Raw genomic sequence first — 25281 nt, 5'->3', positions numbered from 1 at the left:
TACGTAGGGAGCAGGTCCTATGCAGCTACAAGCCAAGGATGACCAAAAGACAGGCAGCAAGCCACTAGAACCAGAGAGAGGCAAGGAAGGATCCCAAACATAGTTTAAAGACAGCACGGGCCTGCCAACAACTTATTTCAAACTTCCAACTTCCAGAAGTGGGAGACAACTTCTGTTTGAAGCCACCTGGTTCAAGCCCTTTGCTCTCCCATAGCTCTAGGAAAACCAAGGCAGACTGGATGTGATGGAGGCCCCTTTCCTGGCTCATGGTTGCTTTCTTGCAGAGGGGCCGGTGCTGTGGGGCCTCCTCATTTTTCCTTACAGTGACTTCAGTTTCCATAGCCTCCTCTTCCAAATTCTGGAAGCACATTTATTCTCTCCAACACAACCCCTTGGGCTAGTCTGAGGATGAAGATGTATAAGAAAGGGCCCCTGGGGAGCCACGTCGCTGGGAAGACAGGATGCACACAGGGAAGACAGCCCAAACATCTGTCCAACTGTGGTGCTAGAATTGGAAGGAAAGGATATCTTAGACAGGAGAAGATGAAATGTCTTCCCTTCCTCCCTTCCTCCCTTCCTCCCTCCCTCCCTCCCTTCCTTCCTTCCTTCCTTCCTTCCTTCCTTCCTTCCTTCCTTCCTTCCTTCCTTCCTTCCTTCCTTCCTTCCTGTGTGTATGCACGCCATATTGGGGCTTGAACTCAGATTCTAGGTGCCATCCCTTAGCTTTTTTACTCAAGGCTAGCACTCTATCACTCCAGCCACAGCTCTACTTCTGGCCTTTGGTGGTTAATTGGTGGTAAGAGTCTCATGAACTTTCCTGCCAAGCTGATTTTGAACTGTGATCCTCTGATCTCGGCCTCCTGAGTAGCTCACATGCATGAGCCACCAGCCCCTGTGGGGATAAGTCTGTTCCACAGATGAGAATACTGAAGTCAAGAAATGCCAGTTGGCCTTCAGAAACCATCATTAAAGCCTAGGAATAGCACTCCCTGATCTCCAGCTGCCTCTTGGCAGTAGGACCCTGGTCCTAGCTGTTTAGTGATAGTAGAGCCCCTGCTTGTCATAGCCCCTGAGATCTGAGCCCCTCATAGCCCATCCTTTGTTTCCACTCCATAAAGGCTCCCGCACTTTGAGCCTTTCCCTGTCTATCCTTGGACTGTCAAACTCATTGGTGGTCTTGTCCTGTGAGCAGTCCTTCTGCTTAGTTCCCTGGCTCCCCAGGAGTGCTGCCTTATTTAATCTGTTGCTGCAGGCTAGCACAGATCTTGTGAAAGCCTGGGCTCAGCCTATGTGGCTCTGTTCTACCCTCTGGTGTCTTGTCCAAGCTGAGAGGCTGTGGAGGACAATGGGATCCCAGGGTTGGGAGCCGGCTGGGCAGCATGGAGATGAGCCCCTTGAGGGATGGTGGTCTGTGGGATTTCCCCCTGGGGCTCCTGGGACATGGTTTGGCTTTGGAATGTGGTGTTTCACCCCACGCCCAACACACATCAGCCCTGAAGGCTGCATTTGGAGAGGAGTATGAGGGCTCTGACTTCATCGCTGCCGGCCTGAAAGCTGCAGGCGTGGCATTTCCAGGGACCGGGAAGTACAAAGTCATGCACTCGTGGCTTTGCTACAGCCTGTCATTACTCTGGCTGATGGAAGAAAGTCGTTAGTGCCCACATGTGCTTTTTTTCTGAAATCTGAAAGCCTTCCTCTAGGGGTCTACTGTTCCCAGTTCTATCCAGCTCAGCCAGTATAAAGATCTTTCTGAGGTTTGGTGCCCTTTCGTGTGTGTGTGTGTGTGTGTGTGTGTGTGTGTGTGTGTGTGTGTGTGTGTGTGTGTGTGTGACACGCATGTGTCAGAAGTCAGGTAAGGAGAGTGATCAGATGCACAGACAACAGAATGCCTGTGTCACTATGAAAGGTGCTGCAAGAGAAGAGAGAGAGATTTCTGCTTTCCAAACCCTTTCCTATTTGTACACAGATGGCATTCTTTTTGTCTGTGGAGCCCAGAGGGCTTCTGTTCCTTCCTCCACTTCCTTGTTCCTGCTCCTTGGCATCCTGGGAGCATTCTTCATCGCTTGGAGCATGATCATGAGTGGCACAGGTGTGTCCCAGGACCAGAGCCAGGAACAATGCTGCCCTTTGTGGGCTCCAGCTTTGGTGCTTTATTATCAAAGTCCTGGCATTTCTGGGCACTGCATGCAGGCAGGGGGTGGGGGGAACTTGGCCTGCCCATCCCTCTATGTCCTTGAGCCCAACGAGGGTGAGGCTGTTTCTGTGTGAAGCAGCAGATCTCCCAATAGTGGTAGGCAGAAACACACGTGGACACCTGCAGGTACCTCAGAGAAGTGACCCCACCCATTCTATCCTTAGGTGAGAGGAGGGGCCTCAAAGGAAGAGTCAGAGAGACCTGAGGGCTCAGGTCTGATCGAGGGAAATAGGTAGAGCTCACCTTCAGGCATGAAGAAGATGGGTTGAACATCTAACCAACTCCCTAGCAAGGGGGCCGGACCATGGAGCAGGAAGCTGGCAGCATTTTGGAGTCAATGTCCCCTTATCTGTCAGGGGGAAATGCCATACAAGGAATGTGGCCCAAGTCTTTACCTCTGTGGCTATAAGGGCAAGAGACAGCTGAGGAATGTGGGAATGTCATTCCAGAGCTCACGAAACAGATGGGAGGAAAGAGGAGCCATCGTTACACCACAAGATAGACTGTGTTATGGCTGCTTTTGAAACCAGACCTTGTTGGAAACCAGCTTGTTGGAAGGAAGAGTCTTAGGATGTCTGAGCCCTTATCAACCAGAAGTGGTCCCTACTCCCTAGGTTATCAAACAAGCCTGGGGTGTGATGCCTCTGTCCATCCTAGGCCACTGACTTCACAGTCAGGAGCGGACATACAGGAGATCCCTGGCACCTGGAAAGTGGAGCCTGGGCCACCTACCTGAGCTGTGACACCTCCAGGACCCACGGCTGTGGCCATCCCAGAGCCATCGTGGGAGCCGCACTTCACTGTGCACTTTCCTGGTGGTGGAACTCCGGTTAACGGTTTCTGCTGTTACTCTCATTCTCCCCTTCTGTCTCCCTTCCTCCCACCTAGCTGAAATCTTGGGTCTTCTGCCCCCTTTCACTTTAACTCTCTTCTCTCTGGGAAGCTCAGAGAAGACCTTAAGAAAGTTGGGGAACACCAGTCACCGGGGCTCTCCCACTCATAAACTGCATCTCCAAGCACTCTATCTCTCTCTGGATTTTAGTTTCTCCATCTGTAAGGGAGTCCCCACGATGCTTTTTTATTTGTTTATTTTTGACCAGTACTAGGGCTTGAACTCAGAGCCTGCATTCTGTCTCTTTGTCTTTTTTTCAGTCAACACTGGTGCTTTATAACTTGAGCCACAGCTCCACATCTGTCTTTTTGGTGGTTAATTGGAGATATGAGTCTCATGGACTTTCCTCCTCGGGCTGGCTTTGAACCATGGTCTTCAGATCTCAACCTCTAAGTAGCTAGGATTACAGTGGCTAGGATTACCTGGTCTCTGGGTTCTTTCTAATGTTGATGATCAAGTCTCTGCTTCTGTGGAAGAAAACACTGACTGTAGAAGACAGGCACTACCCCTCATTTGGGACATTGTCGGTAGGCTGTTTCACTGGGGCTAGCATAGCCATCCTAACGCTTCTGACTGGGCAGGGACTGCGAGGTCACAGCCCTTCTGGCTGATGATCGTGCCTTTGTCTCTGGAACACTTTTAATTCTTCCAGACATTGTTCTCTGTGCCTGTAAACATCCTTACGCCAGATGCTGGGCAGTCCTGTACGTGTGTTTTACAGATTCCCAAGGTGAGGCTCGACGAAACCTTCCCCGGGAATCCATGGCCCCTAGTGATCCAGGTGAATTAGCAGAAAAAGCACTGCTCTAGGGTCTGATGGCCGAGTGTGAGGACATCACTGAAGTCCTTCGGCTCCCATGGTGACAGGTGTAAGGTCACACTGCAGGTGTGCAGGTGACAAGCACTCGGGGAAGCTGCCATTCTCACCAGGTCTCCCGCCCACCCTGCCTCTCCCACACCAGTTTTCCCATCAGAACTAAATGCAGTCTGCCAGCTTCTTTCTCTGCCTGGCTCCTGATTCTCCCCTTTGGTTCTTTCCCTCCAGACTGTAAGTTCACCTGCCACCCAGAGTGCCGCAAGCTGATCCAGCTGGACTGCAGTCAGCAGGAGGGCAGGGCCTGCGACAGAACCTCTCCAGAGAGTACCTTAACCCCGGCCTTCGGCCAGGTAAGCAGCAGAGCCCAATGTGCCCCTGGTGCTACCGTCTCTCCAATTAGCTCTGGGCAGCAGGGGCTGGTTTGAGGCCTTAGTATTCCAAGGGTTCTGGACATTGGGGTATCCTTTGAGGGGGGAGACACAGATACATTTCTTTTCAGAAAAGTGGCTTGGAACAGTCTACAGGAAATCAGTAGTGCTCTGCTTGTGCCTGCTGCTCCCATCTAGGTATGGGTTTGGGTAGGGAAAGGGTGAATCCCAGAGAAGCTTCTAAGAAGGTCCTTAGTATACTGGGGCAGTGGGGAAGGTGGAGCTGAAGCCTCACACATCATTCTGCCTTCGGATTATGAATCATCAGTCTCAGCCTTTCCCATTATCCTGCCTGCCACTCATCCAGGCAGGCCACACCCACCTTGGAGGGGTGGGACAAAGGCTCTTTCCCATGTTAAAGAACCCAAGAAGTTGATATCTAGAGCCACAGTTGGTTCTGGATTTTGCCAAAGCCCCTACACACACTACTTGCAGTGTGCAGGGTTTGGAATGGAATCAGAGGCACACAGTTATTGATCTGTGGATTGAACACACACGTGTGGTGATGATCTACCCTGTGCCCAGTGCTGCTGGAGGAGAACTAAATGATATATTCTATGATTATCCCTCAGGGGGCTTACATCCTGGTGGGGCAGGCAGAGTCCACACAAAATAGTATATTCTGGGGTACATATGCAATAATGAAAGTGTAGCTAAGCATGGCGGTGAGGGGGTGGGGTGCAGTGCTGCAAGGCTTCCCAAAGATGGTGACATTTGCTGAGAGCCTTCATCTGATCATGGAAGTAAGGACTATCACAGGATCTCATCTATTTACTTGTTTGTGTGTATGTGTGTGTGTGTGTGTGTGTGTGTGTGTGTGTGTGTGTGTGTGTGTGTGTGTGTATGTGATAGAGAGAGAGAGAGAGACCTGAGGCTTGAACTCAGAGTCTGGGTGCTGTTCCTGAGATTTTCTCAAGACTAGCACTTGCATCACAGCACCCCTCCTGTCTTTTTCCGAATAGTTATTAGAGATAAGCGTCTTCAGACTTCCCTGCCTGGGCTGGCTTTGAACCATGATCCTCAGATCTCAGCCTCCTGAGTAGCTTGGATTACAGGCGTGAGCCACCACCAGCACCTGGCCCGTTTACTTACTTAACAAGTATGTTGTGAATTTTCTCCATGTGCCAGGCCCAGGAATGCTGGAGACTGAGTGATAAAGGGTAGAGATATTGTCCCTGGATATCATGTATTTACAATAGGGAAGGAGAGTGACGTTAAAGCAATCTCTGTTTAAGAGGGAAAAGCCCTGGGTACTGACAGACAGTAATAGAAGGCCCAGAAAGGGGACCCATGAGCAACACCAAGTGTCAATGGAAACATCCACATATTCAATGGTGTTCAAATACCCAACCTGTCCATGGGTTCCCAGACTCCCTGCTCTTCCCTTTTCCCTTCTTCCTCCCATTGGAAAAGCTATGCTAGAAGCTAAGGATGGCATATGATTTAAAGAAAATGATTTTAAGTTGGTCCTAAATCATATATTTAAAAATTTAGCACTCTCTCCACTTGGTCTTTGCAATGATACCAGTTTGTGGTGTGGCCTGACTGTGACCAGGCCTCTTGGAAGGAAGGAGCTGGCTCCCAGCTGAAACCTGACAGTCCAGGGTAGAGGTAAGACATGGGGCGCTTGTCAGGTTCCCCAAGTATTAAGGAACAACACAGATTTCTCCTGTTGTCGGTGGTGCTGCTGTAGACCAAACTCAGGGCCTCCTAAATACCAGACAAGCATGCTTGCCACTGAGCCATGTCCCAGCCCAATGATGCAGATGTTTACTGAAGGTTTCCTTAGGATACCAAAGAAGGAGGTTGCATACTGAGCAAAATCCCTACAAACCTATTTAAATAATTCGCTTCCCACTTTTGTTTTTCTCTTTGGGGGCTTCTGAGTTCCTTCCTTCCTTCCTTCCTTCTCTCCCTTCCACCCTCCCTCCCTCTCTCTTTCCTTCTTCCTTCCTTTCTTCCTTCCTGCCTTCCTGCCTTCCTGCCTTCCTGCCTTCCTGCCTTCCTGCCTTCTTTCTTCCCTCCCTCTCTCCCTCCCTTCTTTCCTTCCTTTCTGTTGTGCTGGTATTGGCACTTGAACTCAGCCTGGTGCTGTTTTTAGCTTTTTCACTCAAAGCTAGAACTCTTACCACTTGAGCTATACCTCCACTTCTAGCCTTTCAGTGGTAATTGGAGATAAGAGTCTCACGGATATCTTTGAACTTCGATCCTCAGATCTCAGCCTCCTGAGTAGCTAGAATTACAGATGTGGCTCTTCTTTCTGTTCCCCAACCCTACCCACCCTACCCATCCCCTGTCCTGGAGTAATCCCCCCCCACACACACACCACACACACACTGCTTCCTGGATTACCTTAGAGATTCTCTATTCCTTCTTCTGCAGCACTAGTTGTACAACTACTTAAAAAAATATATATATATTTTTTTGTCAATCATGGGGCTTGAACTTAGGGCCTGGACGCTGTCCCTGAGCTCTTCAGGTCAAGGCAAGCGCTCTACCACTTGAGCCACAGCACAACTTCTGATTTTCTGGTGGTTAATTGGAGATAAGAGTCTCACAGACTTTCCTGCCCAGGCTGGCTTTGAACCGTGATCCTCAGATCTCAGCCTCCTGAGTAGCTAGGATTACAGACATGAGCCACCAGAGCCTGGCTAAAATACATATTTTTTGAAGGAGGTGATTTTGCCCAACTCAGGAATGTTACTAGCACTGGCTTGAATGAGGCCATCATCCTGTAATGCACAGGAGACCCACTACAAGGCATTACCTGGCCCAAATGTCAGTTGTGCCAAGGCTGTAAAGCCTGGCTGTGCAAAGCTTAGCCAGCCCCTAGGTGTTGTGAGCATCACACAGAAAGGACTTGGGGTTTGCACCCATTGCATCTCATCCTCAGAATGCCAGCCAGGAAGCAGCACTTTTTCTTTCCTCTGTGGGAGAGAGTAGGCAGACCACTCTACAAGCTAAGTGGGAGCTGGCTGGAGTGGAAATGTGACTGAGATGTCACAGAGGCAGAAGCAAGAATCCCACGTGGTGCTGAGCAGACTGTGTCAGGCTGCTGGGCCGGCTGGGCAGGCCTTGGTGTTTGCCTTGGACAGGACTGGCTGCGTACTTCAGCGGAGCAGACTGGACCCGGCCTTCTGTCAATAAAGCTGGCCCTGCTCCAGGTCCCTTGCAGTTTCTAAAAAGCTTGTTTGTGCTGATTTCCATCTTGGCTTGATTTCTGTTAGGCTCAGGACGCAACCTTCCTTCATCTTGGGTGTCATCACGGGGCTGAGCCGATCTCAAAGGGCAGTGCCATTGTCTTGGGGCTATATCATGGCAGGGCCTAGGTCTGAGCTCAGTTAGTTCTTGGCTATCTAGAAGGTCTCAGCTTTCTGCCATTTCTCCTCTCTGATCTTTAAGGGAACGAGAAGCATCGATTTTCCTCCAGCCGGAGAGACTCCTCTGAGTTCACATTTTTATACATCCTTCCTGTACATTCATACATTTTTAAAAACATGGTTGAGATTATCCTGTAGATAAGTACTTGGCCTCAACCTTTTAAAAGCACTAATCACAACATTCTCTCTGTCAGAGCAGGGGGGAGGTAGGAAAGCAGGGATGGCTCACAGCCCCCAGTTACAGACTCGTGCGCTGGCCTGTGTCACCCAGGTGTCACAAACCGACCCAAGGGTGACTGATAGCTAACTAGGTTATTGCCAGTCAAGGAACCAGTGGTTTGGCCGTCTCTTTTCAGAGATCCTAAGGCGCAGGTTGCCTGCCTTTCTTGGTTACTTGTTGTATGACTAAACAAATCCTCTTGCAAGCGCACCCCAAATCCTGACTTAGGTTTTAGCCTGTTTGCCCAGAAAACATCATTCCTATTAGGCAAATATCACAGCAAATGGCCAAAACAGCTGGAATTACTTTATCTGGGGACCTGCCCCGAAGAATTGATACTTCTCTGTGGTCTAAAAAGTGTTTTCAGCCAAGCGCTGGTGGCTCAGGCCTGTAATTCTAGCTACTCAGGAGGCTGAGGTCTGAGGATCACAGTTCGAAGCCAGCCCAGACAGGAAATTCCATGAGACTCTTATCTCCAGTCAATTACTCAGAAAAAGCTGGACGTGGCACTGTGGCACAAGTGGGAGAGTACTAGCCTTGAGCACAAAGAGTCTCAGGGATAGTGCTCAGAACCTGAGTTCAAGCCCCAGGACTGACCAAAAAAAGAACAACACAAAATTTGTTTAAAGTGCTTTCAGAGAGCCAGAGGCACAGCTCATAAATCCATAAAATGTCTGCCTAGCAAGCTGGAGGCCCTGAGCTCAAACCCCAGCATGGTGAGGGCAGGGGAAGCGCTCACGATGTTCCCGGGGATGAAAAGCCCTCAGCATCTTTCCCAGTGCCGTCACAATGCAGTGAGCCCCCCAGTGGCGCCCTCTGGTCCTCCCAGGGCCTCTGGGCAAGGCTGCCTCCATCAGGAGAGGCTGCTTCGCCTTGCCACCTGTGGCCATTGTGCATATTACCCACTGAAGTCCAGGGGAGTCCTGGCAGCTCTGTCTCTCTGGCCTTTTGGGGTCCCTATTCTTGGGAGCTGGAATGCTCAGACTATAGGAGAAAACTTGAACACCCTCCTGCTACTCAAATCCCACTCAGCCATTCCTCAACTCTTTTACCGACCAGGCCAGATGCCTTTCCTCCTCCTGCCCTTCAGGGTTCCAGAAGCCAGAGGCTCACCCCATTGCTGCTCATCCTTCACACACCAGTTCTCCCCACTTTTAGGATTACAGCCATAATTTATTTCCTTCAAAGTTCTCGTGTGTGTGTGTGTGTGTGTGTGTGTGTGTGTGTGTGTGTGTGTGTGTGTGTGTGTGTGTGTGTGTGTGTGTGTGTGTGTGTGTGTGTGTGTGTGTGTGTGTGTGTGTGTGTGTGTGTGTGTGTGTGTGTGTGTGGTGCCAGAGCTTGAACCCAGGGCCTTGGCACTTATCCCTTAGCTTTTTCTCAAGGCTGATGCGCTGCCATTTGAACCACACTTCTACTTCTAGCCTTTTGATGTTTAATTGGAAATAAGAGTCTCACAGGCTTTCCTGACTGGGCTGGCTTTGAACTGCAATCCTTAGATTTTAGTCAACCAAGTAGCTAGGGTTAGAAGCATGAATCACCCGTACCTCAAAGCTCTCTTGAACTAGACTCGTTTTGTAAAATATAGATAAGTTTATATTAAAAGGGAAAAAATGGGGCTGGGAAGGTGGCTCAGTGGTAGAGCGCTTGCCTTGCATGCATGAGGCCCTGGGTTCAATTCCTCAGCACCACATAAGCAAAAAGAAAAAAGCCGGAAATGGCGCTGTGGCTCAAGTGGTAGACTGCTAGCCTTAAGCTGAAGAGCTGAGGGACAGCGCCCAGGCCCAGAGTTCAGGCCCTATGACCAGACCCAAAAAATAAATAAATAAATAAAAATAAATAAAAGGGAAAAAATGTAAATATCCTTGAATGACTACTTCGATAGACTTTTTTTTAACCCAGATACACATTGGATTGATACAATCTCAATAATAATAATAATAAATATGTCTAAAAACAGCTGCAGACTCATTCCACAAATATTTATTGAGTCGGGTCGCACTCTAAAATCCTGTTAGTGCTCTAGGGGAAAATGCTGCCTGCCTTAGCAAGGCCACTGTCTCTGGCCACCTGGTGAAGGTCTCCGGGCTACGGACTGCAGGTTAAGAGCCCGTGGAATGAGCTCTTGGGAGGCTGGGAAGAAAATCCAGTATCCACAGTTTCCAGGGTGCTGCTTCCCCAGGGGAGATGGATCTGCAAGGGCTGACAGGAGCAAGGCAGAGTGAAAACAAGCCCAGCACAGGAAAGGACAGGCTCGGCCTTTTGGGGTGTGTGTGTGTGTGTGTGTGTGTGTGTGTGTGTGTGTGTGTGTGTGTGTGTGTGTGTGTGTGTGTGTGTGTGTGTGTGTGTGTGTGTGTGTGTGTGTGTGTGTGTGTGTGTGTGTGTGTGTGTGTGTGTGTGTGTGTGTGTGTGTGTGTGTGTGTGTGTGTGTGTGTGTGTGTACAGAAGAGCCTGGATTGTTGAGCAACAACCCATCTAGAGGGAGCTCACTTCTGCTGGGGTGGAAGTTGAAAGGGAGAAAATGAGACTTTCAACTTTTGCTCTTTGCTTTGGAGCTATTTGCCCAACAGGTGACTTCACATGCTTCAAATGTCATGTTTTTAAAAGACACTAAATATTGTTTTAAGGAAGAGAAAGCTATCCCTGGTCTGAGGAGCCAGAAAGCAAGGCTGTCATCCAGATTGGTAGAGGATATATTTGGTTTAGGATCTGGGATGAGCCTCCAAGTTTCTCTGAGCCTCAGGGTCTCCCTGAGCGATGAGGAGATCCATGGATAGTTGTGAGGCCTGGGCAGCTGACAGGCTGAATGTCCTGCTAACCGTCCTGGGCCATTGCTGCATTTTTTTTTTTTTAATCAACCCCTGTGATGAAAACCCTCAGGATTTAGTCTACCTCTTAATGGTGTGGCTCTGCCAGCTCTCCACAGTGCTGGAAGTTGGGCTGTTGACCTGACATTAAGCCAGGATACTACTCAAGGCCTGGGTGGGCACATTTTTGCTATATGACTTACATGTTCCCTCCCAACAAGGCTCCATTCTCTTCTATAGATGATCTTGCCCCCCATTCACCAAGGGACAGATGGCTCCCAAAACTCCAGGGTAATCAGCCTGGCCTGATGGCCTTTCAGGACTGCAGGTCTCCACTACCCCACTTCGTACACACACTTCAAACACACACAAACACACCCCTTCCCAATGTTACCACTTACCATCTGACTCAGCTGGCCAGCAGTTTGAAGTTTCCTAGCTCCAGACCTTGAACTCCCTCCTCTAGACCCACTGTCGCCATTACCAAGGACTCTGTTCTAGACTTTTCTCCAAAGAGGAAGAGGAAGTAAGTACTCCAGCCTTCAGCCCCATGGCCACTTGCTGAATCCAAGACTGCCACACGGGGGAGGCAGAGAGCAGGAAGAGACTGAAAGCTTTGGGGAAGAGGCTGAATGACCTGCTTCTGGCCCTGGCGTCCTAACAAATCCTCCCCCGCCAATTGACAGCCACACACCTCTTTAAAATATAACCTCTAAAGTTCCCATGAAAATCATGCTTATAGCCAGGTACCGGTGGCTCACGCCTGTAATACTAGCTACTCAGGAAGCTAAGATCTGAGAATCGCAGTTCAAAGCTAGCCCAGGCAAGAAAGTCCCTGAGACTCTTATCTCCAATTAGCCACCAGAAAACTGAAAGTGGGGCTGTCACTCAAGTGGTAGAGCGCTTGTCTTGAGCTGAAGAGCTCAGGGACAATGCTGGGGCCCAGAGTTCCAGCCTCAGGACCGACAAAGATCGATCAATCTATCTATCTATCTATCTATCTATCTATCTATCTATCTATCTATCTATCTATCTATCTATCTATCTATCTATCTATCTGTCTGTCTGTCTGTCTGTCTGTCTGTCTGTCTGTCTGTCTGTCTGTCTGTCTATCTACCTACCTACCTACCTACCTACCTACCTATCTACCTATCAACTGATCTGCCATGCCTATAATCCTAGCTACTCTGGGAGCTGAAATCTGAGGATCATGGTTCAAAGCCATCCTGAGCAGGAAAGTCCATGAGACTTTTATCTCCAATTAAACACCCAAAAGCCAGAAGTGAAGCTGTCACTCAAGTGGTAGGGAGTTCAAGCCCCAGGACCTGCACAAAAACAAACAAACAAACAAATAAATAAATAAACGGAGGCTATCAAATGGAATGGAATTGTGATTAATAGTAACAGTAACTTGCATTTGTCTGCCTGTTTGAGTTGTTATTGAGAGAAAAGGGGGAAAGCTGGTATTTTGTTTTTGAGGTAGCATCTAACTAACAGCCAGGGTGGCCCCAAACTTACGATCTTCTGGCCTCCACCTCCACCTCTAGTAGCTGCAATGACAGCATGCACCACTATACATGGCTATATTTCTATTTTGAAGCTCTATTATTAGGTGAATTTTACAATGATGTCCTCTTGATTAATTTATTCCTTTATCATTATAAAGCAACATTTATCCCTGGAAAAAAATTTTTGATCTAAAATCTGGTCTGTCTCATACTAATATACCCACTGTAGTTTTCTTTTGATTTAGCATACTATTTCTTTATTCCTTTATTTTTAGACTATTTGAATATTTTTATTTATGTATGTATCTGTTTATTTACTGGCTGGATCTAGGGCTTCAGGGATCATGACTGGTGCTCTATTTGAGCCACACTTTCACTTCCAGCCTTTTGCTGGTTATTTGGAGATAAGAGTTATCTCAGGTTTGTCAGGCTAGAACTTCAGTTCTCAAATCTCAGCCTCCTCAGTAGCTAGGATCATAGGCATGAGCTACCAGTACCCAGCAATATTTGTGTGTTTACACAATCATGTGGCTCTTAATAACAGAGATAAAGAGAAATGCGTGGTTAAGTGTATTGATTTTGTGAGGTGAGCCTCATAGATTGGACTTCATAACCTACTACACACGTGGACTGTATGGCATAACCCATTCCTGGTAAGCTACAAGTGTGTATAATGTATTATTGTACTGAATACTGTGGGTAACTGTAATGCAATAGAAATGCTGTGTCTCTAAACAGAAAACATCAGTAAAAATGCTAGGTGATAGGAATTTTTAACTTCATTATAATCTTATGGGATCACTGTTGTACCTATGTTCAATTGTTGACTGAATCTTTGTTAAGGGAGCACAGGACTGTATTTAAAGATCTTTCCTCCCTCTCCCCCCCCCTTCCCTTTCCCTCTCCCACCTTCCCCACTTTCCTGATCAGGCTAGCTTTGAACCACAGTCCTGACTCTCAGTCTCCTGAGTAACCAGGATTACAGGTGTGAGCCACCAACATCAGGGCTCATCACCAATTTTAATATAACTTCCCATTGAATGACCTTTTCTCTAAACTATAGGAAGGCAGTGATAGTGTCTTCTTCCTGCCAGACTTGGATACCCAGACCCATGCTTGCCATGTAGAAAGTACTTGATGATTATTTGTTGAATGAGTGAATAGGCAAGTAGAGCTTGACCCGGTATACTTACTTGATCATCATGAGCCAGCATATGGATAAATGGTTCTGTGACTAGAAACTACCATGATCAGAGCTTGACAGCAAGGGATGGAGAGACTGGAGGAGGCAAAGATAAGAACAGGGCAACTCCTGGGAGGCAGGAGTCATTTGCAGTCATTTAGGCAAATGGCATTTGTCGAGTTAGGAAATCGTAGTAGGGGAGAGTGAGCAGCAGCCCGGTGAGGTGGGGCCCCACAGAACTCCATTTTGCCTAGAATGCGGCTGTGGTGGGCAGGGCACATACTGGGAGCTGGTGTAATTCCCATCTGGAACTACCTGAGAGAGAGAAGTATGGGCTACAGGTCTGTCAGGTGTGGCTGAAAGCTGTTTGCAGGACACTAGCCCTCTGGGGAGCCGGGACACCCTGTTGGAGGGGGCGGGGTGGCGGGGAGAGAAGAAAGGACAGGAGTACAGGCAGACTGAGACCGTGGTCTCTACCTTGTTTATGAACTACAGTTTCAGGCCGTGTGGTTATGATGAGAGTAATCAGGGCTCACCCACGAGGCACAGAGTGTATTGGTCAAGGGCTCAGGGTTTTAGAGTCTAACCCCTCTGGGTTGGTTTAGTTCTACCATTAACCAGGCTGTGTGGCAAATAGGAAAGTGATCAAACCCACCTGATCCTCCTTGTCTGTAAAACAGAGATAATAATGACCACTTCCTTATATGTGTCTTGTGGGGATTACATGAAATGATGCCCAGCAAGTTAATCATACTCGTTAATAATTTCAAAATATGTAATGTGGGTGGGAGAGCGCTTGATCCCATTTTCAGCCTCTGCCCCTCAGGTGGGGCGTGGGGGAACCACCTGAGCTCCAGAGTTGCTTAGGTTGAAGCTGGGATTCAAAACCCAGCTCCTGACTTCCAGGAACCTACAGACCCAAGGTGGCCCTGACAAGGGGTTTCAGCCTCATGCCAGGATTGCATCTGAGAAAGGAAGAAAGCCTGAAACAGCGCCTTCCATCCTCTGATACGCTGAGTCAGGGAAAGTGACCCACTTATTATTTCTGATCCCCAGTGTGATACTGTGGATCTCAGATTCTTCATCCTGTACTTTTGCAAGGCATGCACTCTACCGCTGAGCTACCTTCCCAGCCCCTCATCCTGTACTTTTGGTCCTGCCCTTCTTCCTGGGCCCAGGGACAAGAACAATTAGTTCCCATGTTCTGTGAGTTACCCCCCTCTCAGAGGTTGGGAGGCTCCTCTATGCCAGTGTTGTAAGGTAAATATTCCCAGAAACCACACTTGGAAACATAGAATATTGGAGTCTTTAGTATACAGTTAACAGGCTGCAGGCCGCCAGTTGTTGCAAAGGCCTGTAGCACACAAGTACACATAACACAGCTAGGAAACACGCTAAAGAGGAAAGAAAGAACAAGAACAAAACCAACAAGCCAATTCAGCTCCCATTGGAGCTGAATTGGGACTCCATGATGACTGAAAATGAGCCAGGAGACACACGTGGCATGGAGCCATCAGCTAGGCTGGTCTGGGCCTAAATAGGTCAGCACAGGGGGCAGATCCTCAGGAAATTCCCAGTCCTAGGCACTGGCCTGACAGATTCAGTAACCTATCCGCCAAGTGCCTGCCCCTGCCTTCAGGGGTCCGGGCACGCCCATTACCTGGGAGGCAGGTGATGGGGGTCAGGGGGAGAGTTTCCTTCTCCCATCATGAAGACAAGTTGCCAGACCCTACCATCCACCATGTGGCCAATATGGCACCAGCCAGACCTGGCCTCTGTACTTTACCAGGTTTCCCTTACCTGGGCCAATCAATACCACTGATGATTATTCCTAAAAGGGAGGGTTTTGACAGTTGTCCTTAATCACTCAGGGGACTCCAGTCTTGTCTTTGAGACCTTAGCATGTCAGTCTGGATTTGTTTTCCTCCTAGAGGCTGGCCAGCTTGCTGTATTGCTGATGATCTTTATAGATTTCCTTTAGTCCTAGGGACCCAGCCCAGAGGCTTGTCTGTCCGCTCACTTCCTTCCTGCACATGGCATCATTGCAAGCCTGCATTTTGCACAGGTGGAGTGGCACAGGGACATTCACGAGAAGTTGGGAGGCTTTGAAAATTATGAGGTGTGATGGAAGGAGTTACTTCCCTCCATTTCTTCACCTGTGAAGTGGGTACAAAACCTGTTCTCAGGATTATAGAGGAACGTAAGTGAAGCAATGGGGTAGTAAAAGAGTTTTGAAAAGCTGATTCAGCCGCAGTTCACTGTGTCCCAGAGAACTTTCCTCCCAGGTGTGGCATCTAGGGAGTTGCTCAGGAGGAGAGACTCATGCCGGCTCCTGGGGCACTTTGACTTGGGGTATGAAAAGGTTGTTATTAGCTGTATTGTTCTTTTGAATGGAGAAACTGTGGCTGCTTCACACAGCTCCCTGTGTGACTCCAGGGATCCTTGGAGGCCTTAGAATCTGGTGCTTGTTTTGTCCTTAAGTATTGGATTCCCCCTGAGCAAGGAGGTTCTTTTTAGAAAGAATAGAATGTTTCTTCACTGGCTGGACAAAGCAGGTCAGTAGCTTTGGCCCATCGATCACTGAGAACTGTCTCTGCGCGACCCAGCAGACTGACACTGATTTTGGAGGCTGATACCAACTTCCTTGACCTCTTCTGTCTCTAAAATACCCCTTTGAAGACAGGCCCAGAGCCTGCTTTCAACCCCATGTGTGTGAAATTTCCACAGCTCCTGCAGCCCAGGCTCCACTGTTTTGACTGCACTGAGCTTGCTAGGAAGAGGCAGCTTCTGGTACTGACTGTTTTCCTGAGCTCAGGGCATCTGGTCCAGGAGTATGGGCTCAGATCTGTGCCTGCCAGCTCTTTCTGGGAAAGCAGCTGGGTGGGAGGATGGAAGAAAGTTGGGTTGCAGTTTGAAGCTCTCCTGAGCACCGACAGATTTGGTGAAGAGGCTCCTATAAAAGTAACCAGAGCTTAAATAATGGAGTCAGCAGCTTGTCATCCAGGGGTTGAGTCTAGCTCTTCACCAGCTTGTGTTTCCCCAGCCTTGGATTGTCTCAGAACTGCAGACAAAACTACAGACACTTGGAAAGAGTTCTGATCACCCCTTTGGCCCCTCCCAGGCCACCAGAGTTGCTCTGCTCTGTGCTTCGGCGCCCTTCATGATGGCAGGCTCTACAGGCTGTTTGTTCTCCCTGGGACTCCACACCCCATACCCTGCTGTATTTAAAGCTGGCAGAGTGCCTGCCAAAATAGTCTCATGTCTGTTGAGGGACAGAATAGCATGGTGACTAAGTGCATCTAGGCCCCAGAGTCACACATATCTTGAGTCTGACTCCAGCACCCAAGTCCTGCTTGCATGACTGGAAGCCTTGGAAAGAATGGTGACTCCCGAATGGTGATTACAACCGGAGCTGGTAGGAAGGCTCCATATTTGCTTTGAAGCATTCTGCTCTAACAAGGAGACAGTTCCTTCATCTGAGCTGAAGTTGGTACTAAGAACAAAAGAGATCTGGTGAAGACCCCTGTGGGCAGGACTGTTAGGAAAATGCAAAAGTAACCTGGGTGGTGGCTTCAGTCCTTCTCCAGTAACAGAAGTCCAAGGCCAAGCTCTGTGGGTGAGAGGGTAGACTGAGCCAACCTTGCATCGCTTTGCATATTATTTGCATATGCCTTTGAGATCCTGCAGTGTCTGTAGTATTCTCCTTCTCCTCCCTCCCCCCCCCCCCCCCCCCCCCGCTATTGGGGCTTGAACTCAGCTCTGCCTTGGCTTTCTTGCTCAAGGCCGGTGCTCTACCATTTAAGTTATACCTCCGCTTACAGCTTTTTGGTGGTAATTGGAGATAAGAATCTCACATACTCAGATCTCAGCCTCCTGAGTAGCTAGGATTGCAGGCTTGAGCCACCAGCGCCCGGCATTGATTTTGACCTTTTCAAGTTAAACTCCGGGGTAGGGGGGTGGGGTGGGGTGCTGGTTTCGTTCCTCGCCTCCGTTGCTTCTCTGACCACTGACTGACCCGGTTGAGAATGGGGGCCGGGAGGGGGGTGCGGATAGAGTGGAACGACTTTGACAATCGACTGGAACGAAGGAGGTGGGATGGGGCCCCGACCTTGTACCGCCTTCCTCCATGGGGGAACCTGAGTCACCATGGGGGGTTGAGGGAATGGCCCATCCCGCCCCCAGCCCATCCCTGCATCCCCAGATCTGACCAGAGATGCCCGAGGTCCCCGCCCTCCCGCCCCGGGTGGGGGGGCTCGCTGGCGCCCAGGGAGTGTGGGGAGGGCCGGAGAGGGCGGTGACCACCGAGCCGGGCTTTGAGGAACCCTGCGAGAGGAAGTGGCTTCGAAGCGCGCAGCGTGGGGCAGGAAAGGCGCGGGCGCGGGGGAGGTGTGGGGCGGCGCGGGGCGGGCGCCGGGCGGGCCGGGCGGAGCGAGACTGAGCCGCGCCGCCGGCAACGCGGGACGCAGCGGAGATGAAACCGCAGGTGCCCGAGCCGGGCGCCCGGGGCCGACCCCAAGGCTGTGCAGCAGGCGCCGGGCGCGCGCGGGGAAGGCCGGGGACCCTGCCGCCGGGACCGCGCCCGCTCCCGTGAAGGCATCGCCGGCAGCTCGGCCCTGCCCGGTGACGGTGACCCGGACCGATTTAGCTGCCGAGCCCGGGTGAGATTCCCCGCCTCGCGCGCGCTCCCCCGCACCCTGGCCTTGCTCCCCACCCCGCGCCCGCAGCCTCCATGACGGTGGACAGCAGCATGAGTAGCGGGTACTGCAGTCTGGAGGAGGAGCTGGAAGATTGCTTCTTCACCGCCAAGACCACCTTTTTCAGGAACGCGCAGGGCAGACCTCCAAAGGTAAACGCACCCAGGGCCTCTCCTCCCTCCACCTTGGCCCTTGGCACACGGGCGAAGTCATGTGTCCAGCCATGGTTGGAGAGTTGCCCCAGGGACCATGTTGAACTGGCCACATGGGAGCCAGGCTTAGATCTGGAGCCCTTCAGGGTCCTGCATTCCCCCCCCACCCCCGCCCCCATCACCCTTGGTTCAAACATTTCCTGTCCCCGAGACCTTTTCAAAATGGCTCTCAAGATTTGGGGACGGTGCCTGGCTTCCCCATGACCGCAGGTCCCCTGGGCCTGAGGAGGTAACTTACAGATCAGGGGACAGTGTGACGACGCGGATGCCCCAGCAGTTAGCTGAGCTCACTCAACACCCCTCCCCACACACACCCATCCCCTGCTTCAAGTGCTAGCAAGGACGGCACTCAGTCCTGGAGTAGGATGAACATTCTAGGTTGAGACTTCCGTTTTGTAAGTGGCCAGAAACCATTTAAAAACTTACCCTGCAGTTTAACTTTGCAGAACTCGGTAGTGTTTTTCCTAACAGACTAAAGCTTCTCGCCTAGACCACTGTCATATTAACCGATTTAGCTTCCCTGGTGGCCTCCGGTAACCTGTGTGTGCCTGTGTGAGCCTTGATGGTACCGTGTGTTTTTGAAGGTGTCAGCCTCTAGCGAAGCTCTGGAAGCTGGCTGTTGAGCCACTCACTCCAAGATGGTGAGGGTAAGGGCCAACGTGTTTGTTTGTTGTTGTAATTAGACCTGAGGACTGCAACCCAGGACTTAGAGAAGTTACCTCAGAAGGGGGTATTAGTAGGCCAAAGTGAGCCAGGTGTGTCCCTCACGGGTATGTGTCAGGTTCATCATTAATTCAGCAGGGCTATACCAACTAGAATTAACCCAGACTTCGCCAGGCCTAACTTAGAGCCACCCTTGTGATAACTTCAGGCGGGTTCTAGGGTCTGATAGATGCCTAAAAACTTTCGGAAGGAACTGATTAAAACAGAGCCTTGAACTGCTACTTGATTTGGGGTGGCAGGGGTTCCCTTTTCCAGCTAGCATTCTGCAGAGAGGAAGTGTCTCACTCCCTTGGGGTTCTTACCTTATTGTGTCAACCTCTCCCCCTCTAAGGGCAGCTCTCAATTTTAGCAACACCCTGGAATCGTGGGAAGCTTTAGAAGAACCTGACAAGAGGATTGTAAGCCCAAGGAGGGAAGCTCAGTTGGCCCATTGAGCAGCTTGGGCACCAGGATTACCTCCCTGGGTAATTCTCATATACAGCTGAGGGTTTGAATGACTGCGCTAGAGAATTTTGTTGCTGCCCAGGGAAGAAATGGTTCCTGCTATTAAAACAAAGTTTAGCTGCTAAAGCTTGCCTCTCATAGCTAGCCAGGCTGTAAGTCCTTCGTCCCAGGGAACGAGAATTTTGCATAATTAGAAGTGGCACTGGAAAGCTCTTATTTGGCAGTTGTAAGGGGTGATGTCTCTTATATTCTTGGGAGAAACAGAAATATCCTTACAAGAAAGTATGCCAAGACTGGGTTGGCAGCGGGGAATGACTTGTTCCAAAGCTTTCTTTTTCATTCTTCCTCTAAGTGTCACAACTCCTCTAGATCTGACTTTGGTTTGGTCCCCACAGGAACTCTGTTTGTGTTCTGAATCCATCACATCTGGAGCCTTCTGCGTGTCTCCCTTCCTCATTGTCCAGATCCTGTGAGCTTACCAAAGACAGGAAAGCCTTTTAAGAAAGTCATCTTCCTATCTATTCAGGAGGCTGATATCTGAAGATCACAGTTGAAATTTAGTCTGGGCAATAAAGCCTGTGAGACTCTTTTCTCCAGTTAACCACTAAAAAGCCAGACATGGAGGTATGGTAGGAAAGCTAAGGGACAGCACTCAGGTCCCGAGTTCAAGCCCTAGTACCACATACTCACAAAAGAAAAGTGAAGAAACTCACCTTATCAAGGACAAAGGGGGCAATATGACACTGATGCCCCAGAGAAGAAAGGGGAGGTGGACATGACCCCTCTACCCTTGGCCTTTACCCAGGTCAAGAACATAGTATGAGAAGAAACTGACCTAGACCTTCAGGACTGTGGTCAGGGACAGTTTTCCTCTGGCACCAAGTGTTCCAGCGAGGGGCAGGCCTAGGGGTCCAAGCCCTGGAGTTGGGCTGGGCTGACAGAAGACAGTGTAGACTCTGAATAGGTGTGCGTAGCTGCTTTAAGAGCAGAGGAATGTTCATTCTTCGTTTTTAGTGAGTTTTGTTCTTTCTTTCAATAACATTTTCCAGCTCTCTTCTCCCCTCTGGTCACTCAAGAATGAGTTTCAAAATCTACTGGCCATCTCCTGACCTCTAACAATGTCTCTCTCCTACTCAAACAGATTGCCTCTGGGCCAAGAGAATTTTCTTTTTCCTGTCTCCAAGGAAAGGAGCTTATGTGTTTCCTGGTCGCTGAGAGACTGAGGCTCCCTTTGGGAAAGGCTGAGATGCTTCTATAAATAGCCCTGTCAGAACAACCTGTCTGCTGCTCAGCTGGGCCTGGTTGGGAAAAGCCTTAACTGCTGGTTCTGTGCCACCACCCGCAGCTGTCCCTCACTGCTCCCCGGGGACCTCTCTGTCCCTTTTGGCGGGAGGTGGACAAGGTTGAGAAGGCCTCCCAGCTTCATAGGCTGGAGGTACCCATCTGAAGCCTCGCGAGACAGCAAGAGAGGAAGGAGAACCAGGTCTTGGGCCCCAGAACATAGCAGCATCCTGGGGCAGTGTGCTTTGTTTGGGGGGGGATGGGGGCACGGGGAGCTGGTTTTGAGTCATGCGAGGCAGTGTCAGGAGGCCCAGGCAGTGCTGTCAGGTTCTTCCCGCTGACTGAGCACACTCACCACAGGTGTGTCAAAGTGGGGCAGCTGCTGGTTTGGAGGAGAGCCTTCTGTGGGCTCAGCAGCGTGGCCCGTGCATTCTCAGTAAGGTGCACACACAATATTCCTCCTCTAACACGCTGCGTTGTTCAGGCATGCTCTGGAACCCCAGGAATCTGGAGTCACCCCGAGATTTGGAGGCACACCAAGTCTGCTTCTCATAGAGTGTCAGATGCCTCCCTTGATAGATAGAGAAACTGAGGTCAGAGAGGTGGAAGGACTTCACAGGCCACACATCCAGTTAGATGGCACCTGAGCCAACACCCATCCCTGAATCCTTGTGGAATGTTCTTTTTTTTCTCTTAATCTCTTACTCTGTGGGTGACCAAAACGAATGCCAGGCTTTGTACTCTCAGAGCCTTCTACAGAAGGGAAAGGCCCCAAACACTGCAAGCTAGATAAGGTCTTAGAAAGTCCCTGTTCTCCCCCTGTCCCACGAGACACACTAGTGGGTGGTCAGTGTAACCTTAATAACCTTTCTCTTTATTTTGGCAGTACCAGGGTTTGAACTCAGGGCCTTGTGATTGCTAGGCTGGTGCTCTGCCACTTAGGACATACCTTAGCTCCTTTTGGTTTATTTTTCAAGTAAGGGTCTTGCACTTATTTTTTTTTTTTTTTTTTTTTTTTGTCTAAGGGCAGCCTTGTTCCTCAGTCCTCCTACCTTTGCCTCCGATGTAAGTTGGAATTGCAGGTGTTTACCACCATGCCCAGCTTGTTTGTTGAGATGACAGTCACAATAACTTTGGTCCAGGATGACCTTAAACATTGGTCCTCCTGATAGCTAACCTTGCAGCTTTAATCAATCAAAAGCTCTTGGTGTCTATCCTCAAATGGGAAGGGTTTGCTAGATAAAAATCTCTCTTGCTGGGGACTCTTCCTCAGATGCGCTTGTCTTTGTAGATGTGGAAATGGAAAGTTGGCTATTTTTATGGTTAGGATCTATACTTAAGCACAAGTGGAACACACTCCCACTCCCAGGCCCACTCTGGACTATCTTGACAACTTTGCATTCCTTCTTTTCAAGGAAGATGACAGTAGAGAGTGGGTCTAAACACTCAGGGACTGTATTACTCCCTGTTCTGTCTCCCGCTTCTCCCATCTCTTCTTGCTTGATCTGCCATCTCCTCCCTAGAGAAGCCTTGTGGACAACACCAGCCTTGATGGCCCTGGGTCCAGTCAGGGAACCCCTCCTCCCCCCTTCCTCTCCCCTTCTCTTTCTGTCAGATGCAAACATACCCAGACCTCTGGCTGAATACTTGCCCCTGACCAACTTGGCATGAGAAAAAAATACTAAAAATAAGCTAGCTCCAAATGCAGAGCAGTGAAAATAACACAGGAGTCTCAGAGCTGCTGGACCATTGAACTGTTTTACTGTGCTGTCGAAGCGTCTTTCCCTGCCCAAGACTATGCCCCGCGGTTCTTCCTGCAGGCACCTTCCATTGAAGGCTGTGGTCTCCACTCCACCCTCCTGTAGCCTGTCCCAGCCTGGCTTTTCCATGAGAATGTGTCAGCCGCATAAGATGATGAGCCCCATTCCTTCCCACCCCATGTGGTGCCAAGTCCACAGTCACAATGTAGAATCTCTCCCAGCCCTCGTGCCATCCTCTCTCTCTCTCTCTCTCTCTCTCTCTCTCTCTCTCTCTCTCTCTCTCTCTCTCGCATCTTGCACAACCGAGATGTGCTAAATTATTGTGATAAGCAACCTCCAATGTTCAGTCAACGAGTGCACTAAGAAAATTAAATTGGCAGGTAGAGAGTTAGGGTAACAAGAGCCAAGAAATCATGTGTGTCTCATGCCAGTGTGCAATTGGCCAGAACTCAGTCACATGACCACATCTAACTGTAAGGGAAGCTGAGAAATGAAGTCCAGCAATGAGACCAAATGAGAAAAGAAGCAGACTGTGGTGATAGACAACTCTTACTTAGTATTTCTCTGGGTCTCTGTAGCACCCATTGGTGTGGTTCAAATGGCCGCGCTGGCCACCTGCATGGGAGGAAAGCTACAAGTGGCTGATTCATAGCTTTCAGCTTCTGACCATGTGCTGAGCTTTGTGCTTCGCAGCCCTCTACCCATCTCCCTAGCTTCCTGTCTTCTGAGCTCTCAAACTGAATTTTCCATAGCCCACTGGAGGTCTCTACTGTGCAAGTACCTAATATTTATATATTAATATATAACATTTATATATAACATGATTACATATTTATATCTGATGTTATTATACAGATACTTAATAGTTATTATTCTCACAACCAACTCATGTCCTTTGCTTACAGCTGACTTTTCCTCCTGACTCTGCCCCATCCTGGTCCTCCGGCCTTCAAAACCTTCTTCTTGCCTGTTCCCATGGCCCTCCCGGCCTCCTCAGTGTTGCCTATGCCGGTGGGCTTTCCTGTCCTCTGCCGGTCTCTCTCGGGGGTCCTCAGCCCTCTCTTGAGTTCTTCTAGTAAGTTACCCAACTGCTTTGCATCCTCCTTCTTCCTGAGTATCTTTCACATGACTTCCAGGGCACTGACCTCTGGTACCCCCAAGGTCTCCCCCAACACCTATCACTTCCGGAGTGGGACTCTAACTGCTCTCTTCTCCAAACCCTTCCAGTCACCAGCCCAGGCAAAACCTTGTGTTTCTGAGCACAGGTAGAGGATATGGAGATGGATAAGACAGAGCCTCCACTCTTACCACCCCGTGGCTTCAGCATGTTGATGAAGGAGGAAGCTGGCTTGGAGCTACTGTCTCCATAACCAGGAGCCATGACAGTGCTCCCTGGGGTCCACAGGAGCCAAGACTAAAGGGCTTCTGCAAGTTGATCTCAGGATGGTTTTCCAGGGAAGCTTGCTGAGATGCTGGATGTGGGATAAATGAATTTTCCCAGTAAATCTGACAAGAAAAAAGATCCCACCGAGAGAGCAGAAAAACATAAGGACGACTTGCCAAATGTCGACAGCTCCTCCACCCATCTCATTGTTCAGCTGTTTGTCCTGGAGGATGGGACGGGCAAGGCTAAGTCTCTAAGCAACCAGCCCTGGCACCTGCTGGCAGCAGACAGCATGGCCTTTCCTCAAGTGAGGCTTCTGAGGGTGGTGGGAGCCAAGGAGCCTGTGGGAGGAGGCGGGAGAGCCTCACTGGACAAATTTCATCCTGCCTCCCTCCCAACCATGGGGACTGGCAGGTTGGGGACGACAGGCCCAGTATGCTTATTGTGTCCAAGTAACAGTGAGGCACAGGAGCCCGGCAAGGAATGTGCCCAGGGCACACAGTGGATCTTCGGACCCCAGTTGTCCAATGGCAGCACTTTTCCACACCAAGCATGCTGCCCCTTTCCAGAATTCTTTCGGTAGTTGAGGCCGACAGCATGGCTCCCAAATGCAATACAGTGTCAGCCATATACATCTCACAGTCACTGAGGCTAGGGTGCTTTGCCATTCAGGGGACAAAGAAAATCAACTGCCCTACCCCTGGGCCTTTATGACACAGTGATCAGTCACATGTGCACGCACGTGTGCGCGCACACACGCACACACACATACACACAAAGAATCCCAGCTTACTTCATATCTAACTAGGACACATTTCAGTGTTACGAATTGTCTTCAAGTACCTGGCTGCAGAAGCACCCGCTGGAGCCGGAGTGCAGAGAAGAGGTAGGCAGAAGTGGGCTTTTAGGCTAAGGTTCTCTCTAGCAGGCAGGGCAGGCTGGCATCCTGGCTGCTGACACAATATCTAAACCACCCTCTTCCTAGCAAGTATGGGTATGCTGGGCACTTAGGACTCGCTCACCATCAGACCCCACGCCCTCACCTCCACACTTACCACCAGTGAATGATCTGATCCTTCATGGAGCCTCAGCCCCTGCCATGCAGGGAGCTATTCCCAGAGGCGGGCTCACCTCTAAAAAGGAAGCCTGATCCCAGGAAAGAAGGCTGAGCCCCTGCCCTCCCCCTGAATCCCAGCTTCCATCCCCACAACTTTTTTTTATCTTCCCAACTTGAAATTCTTTAGCTATTAAACAGTAACTCCCACATCTCCTTCCCCCGGCCCCCAGCTCCACCTTCCATTTTCTTTCTCTTATCAGCTCGACTATTCTGAGGGCCTCTAAGTGGAATCACAATGGT

The 25281-nt window shown here is 49.9% G+C and overlaps 1 protein-coding gene and 1 long non-coding RNA gene across 4 annotated transcripts in view; one reads left to right on the top strand and one right to left on the bottom strand.

Moving 5' to 3' along the window:
* The window catches only part of Rassf5 (Ras association domain family member 5), a 65745-nt gene that overhangs the window by 25061 nt on the left and 15403 nt on the right, over window positions 1–25281 (top strand). For 2 of the 3 annotated variants that reach the window (XM_070041637.1, XM_070041639.1), the window contains exon 2: window positions 4132–4253. In XM_070041637.1, coding sequence (XP_069897738.1) covers window positions 4132–4253 — 122 coding nt within the window. Of the gene's footprint in view, window positions 1–4131; window positions 4254–17803; window positions 18273–25281 lie in introns of those variants that run through there. The other variant, XM_070041636.1, reaches the window with a different exon arrangement.
* LOC138841112 (uncharacterized) lies at window positions 88–11266 on the bottom strand. Its single transcript, XR_011376323.1, has 2 exons — window positions 11137–11266; window positions 88–505 (listed from the first exon to the last, which is right to left on the bottom strand). It is a non-coding gene; the product is annotated as an uncharacterized lncRNA (long non-coding RNA).

The sequence above is a fragment of the Dipodomys merriami genome, unplaced genomic scaffold (genome assembly GCF_024711535.1).
Source record: "Dipodomys merriami isolate MVZ:Mamm:240054 unplaced genomic scaffold, mDipMer1.0.p SCAF_31, whole genome shotgun sequence".
Taxonomy (NCBI): domain Eukaryota; kingdom Metazoa; phylum Chordata; class Mammalia; order Rodentia; family Heteromyidae; genus Dipodomys; species Dipodomys merriami.
The sequence above is the reverse complement of the archived record's forward strand: the minus strand, read 5'-3'. Positions and strand labels throughout refer to the sequence as shown.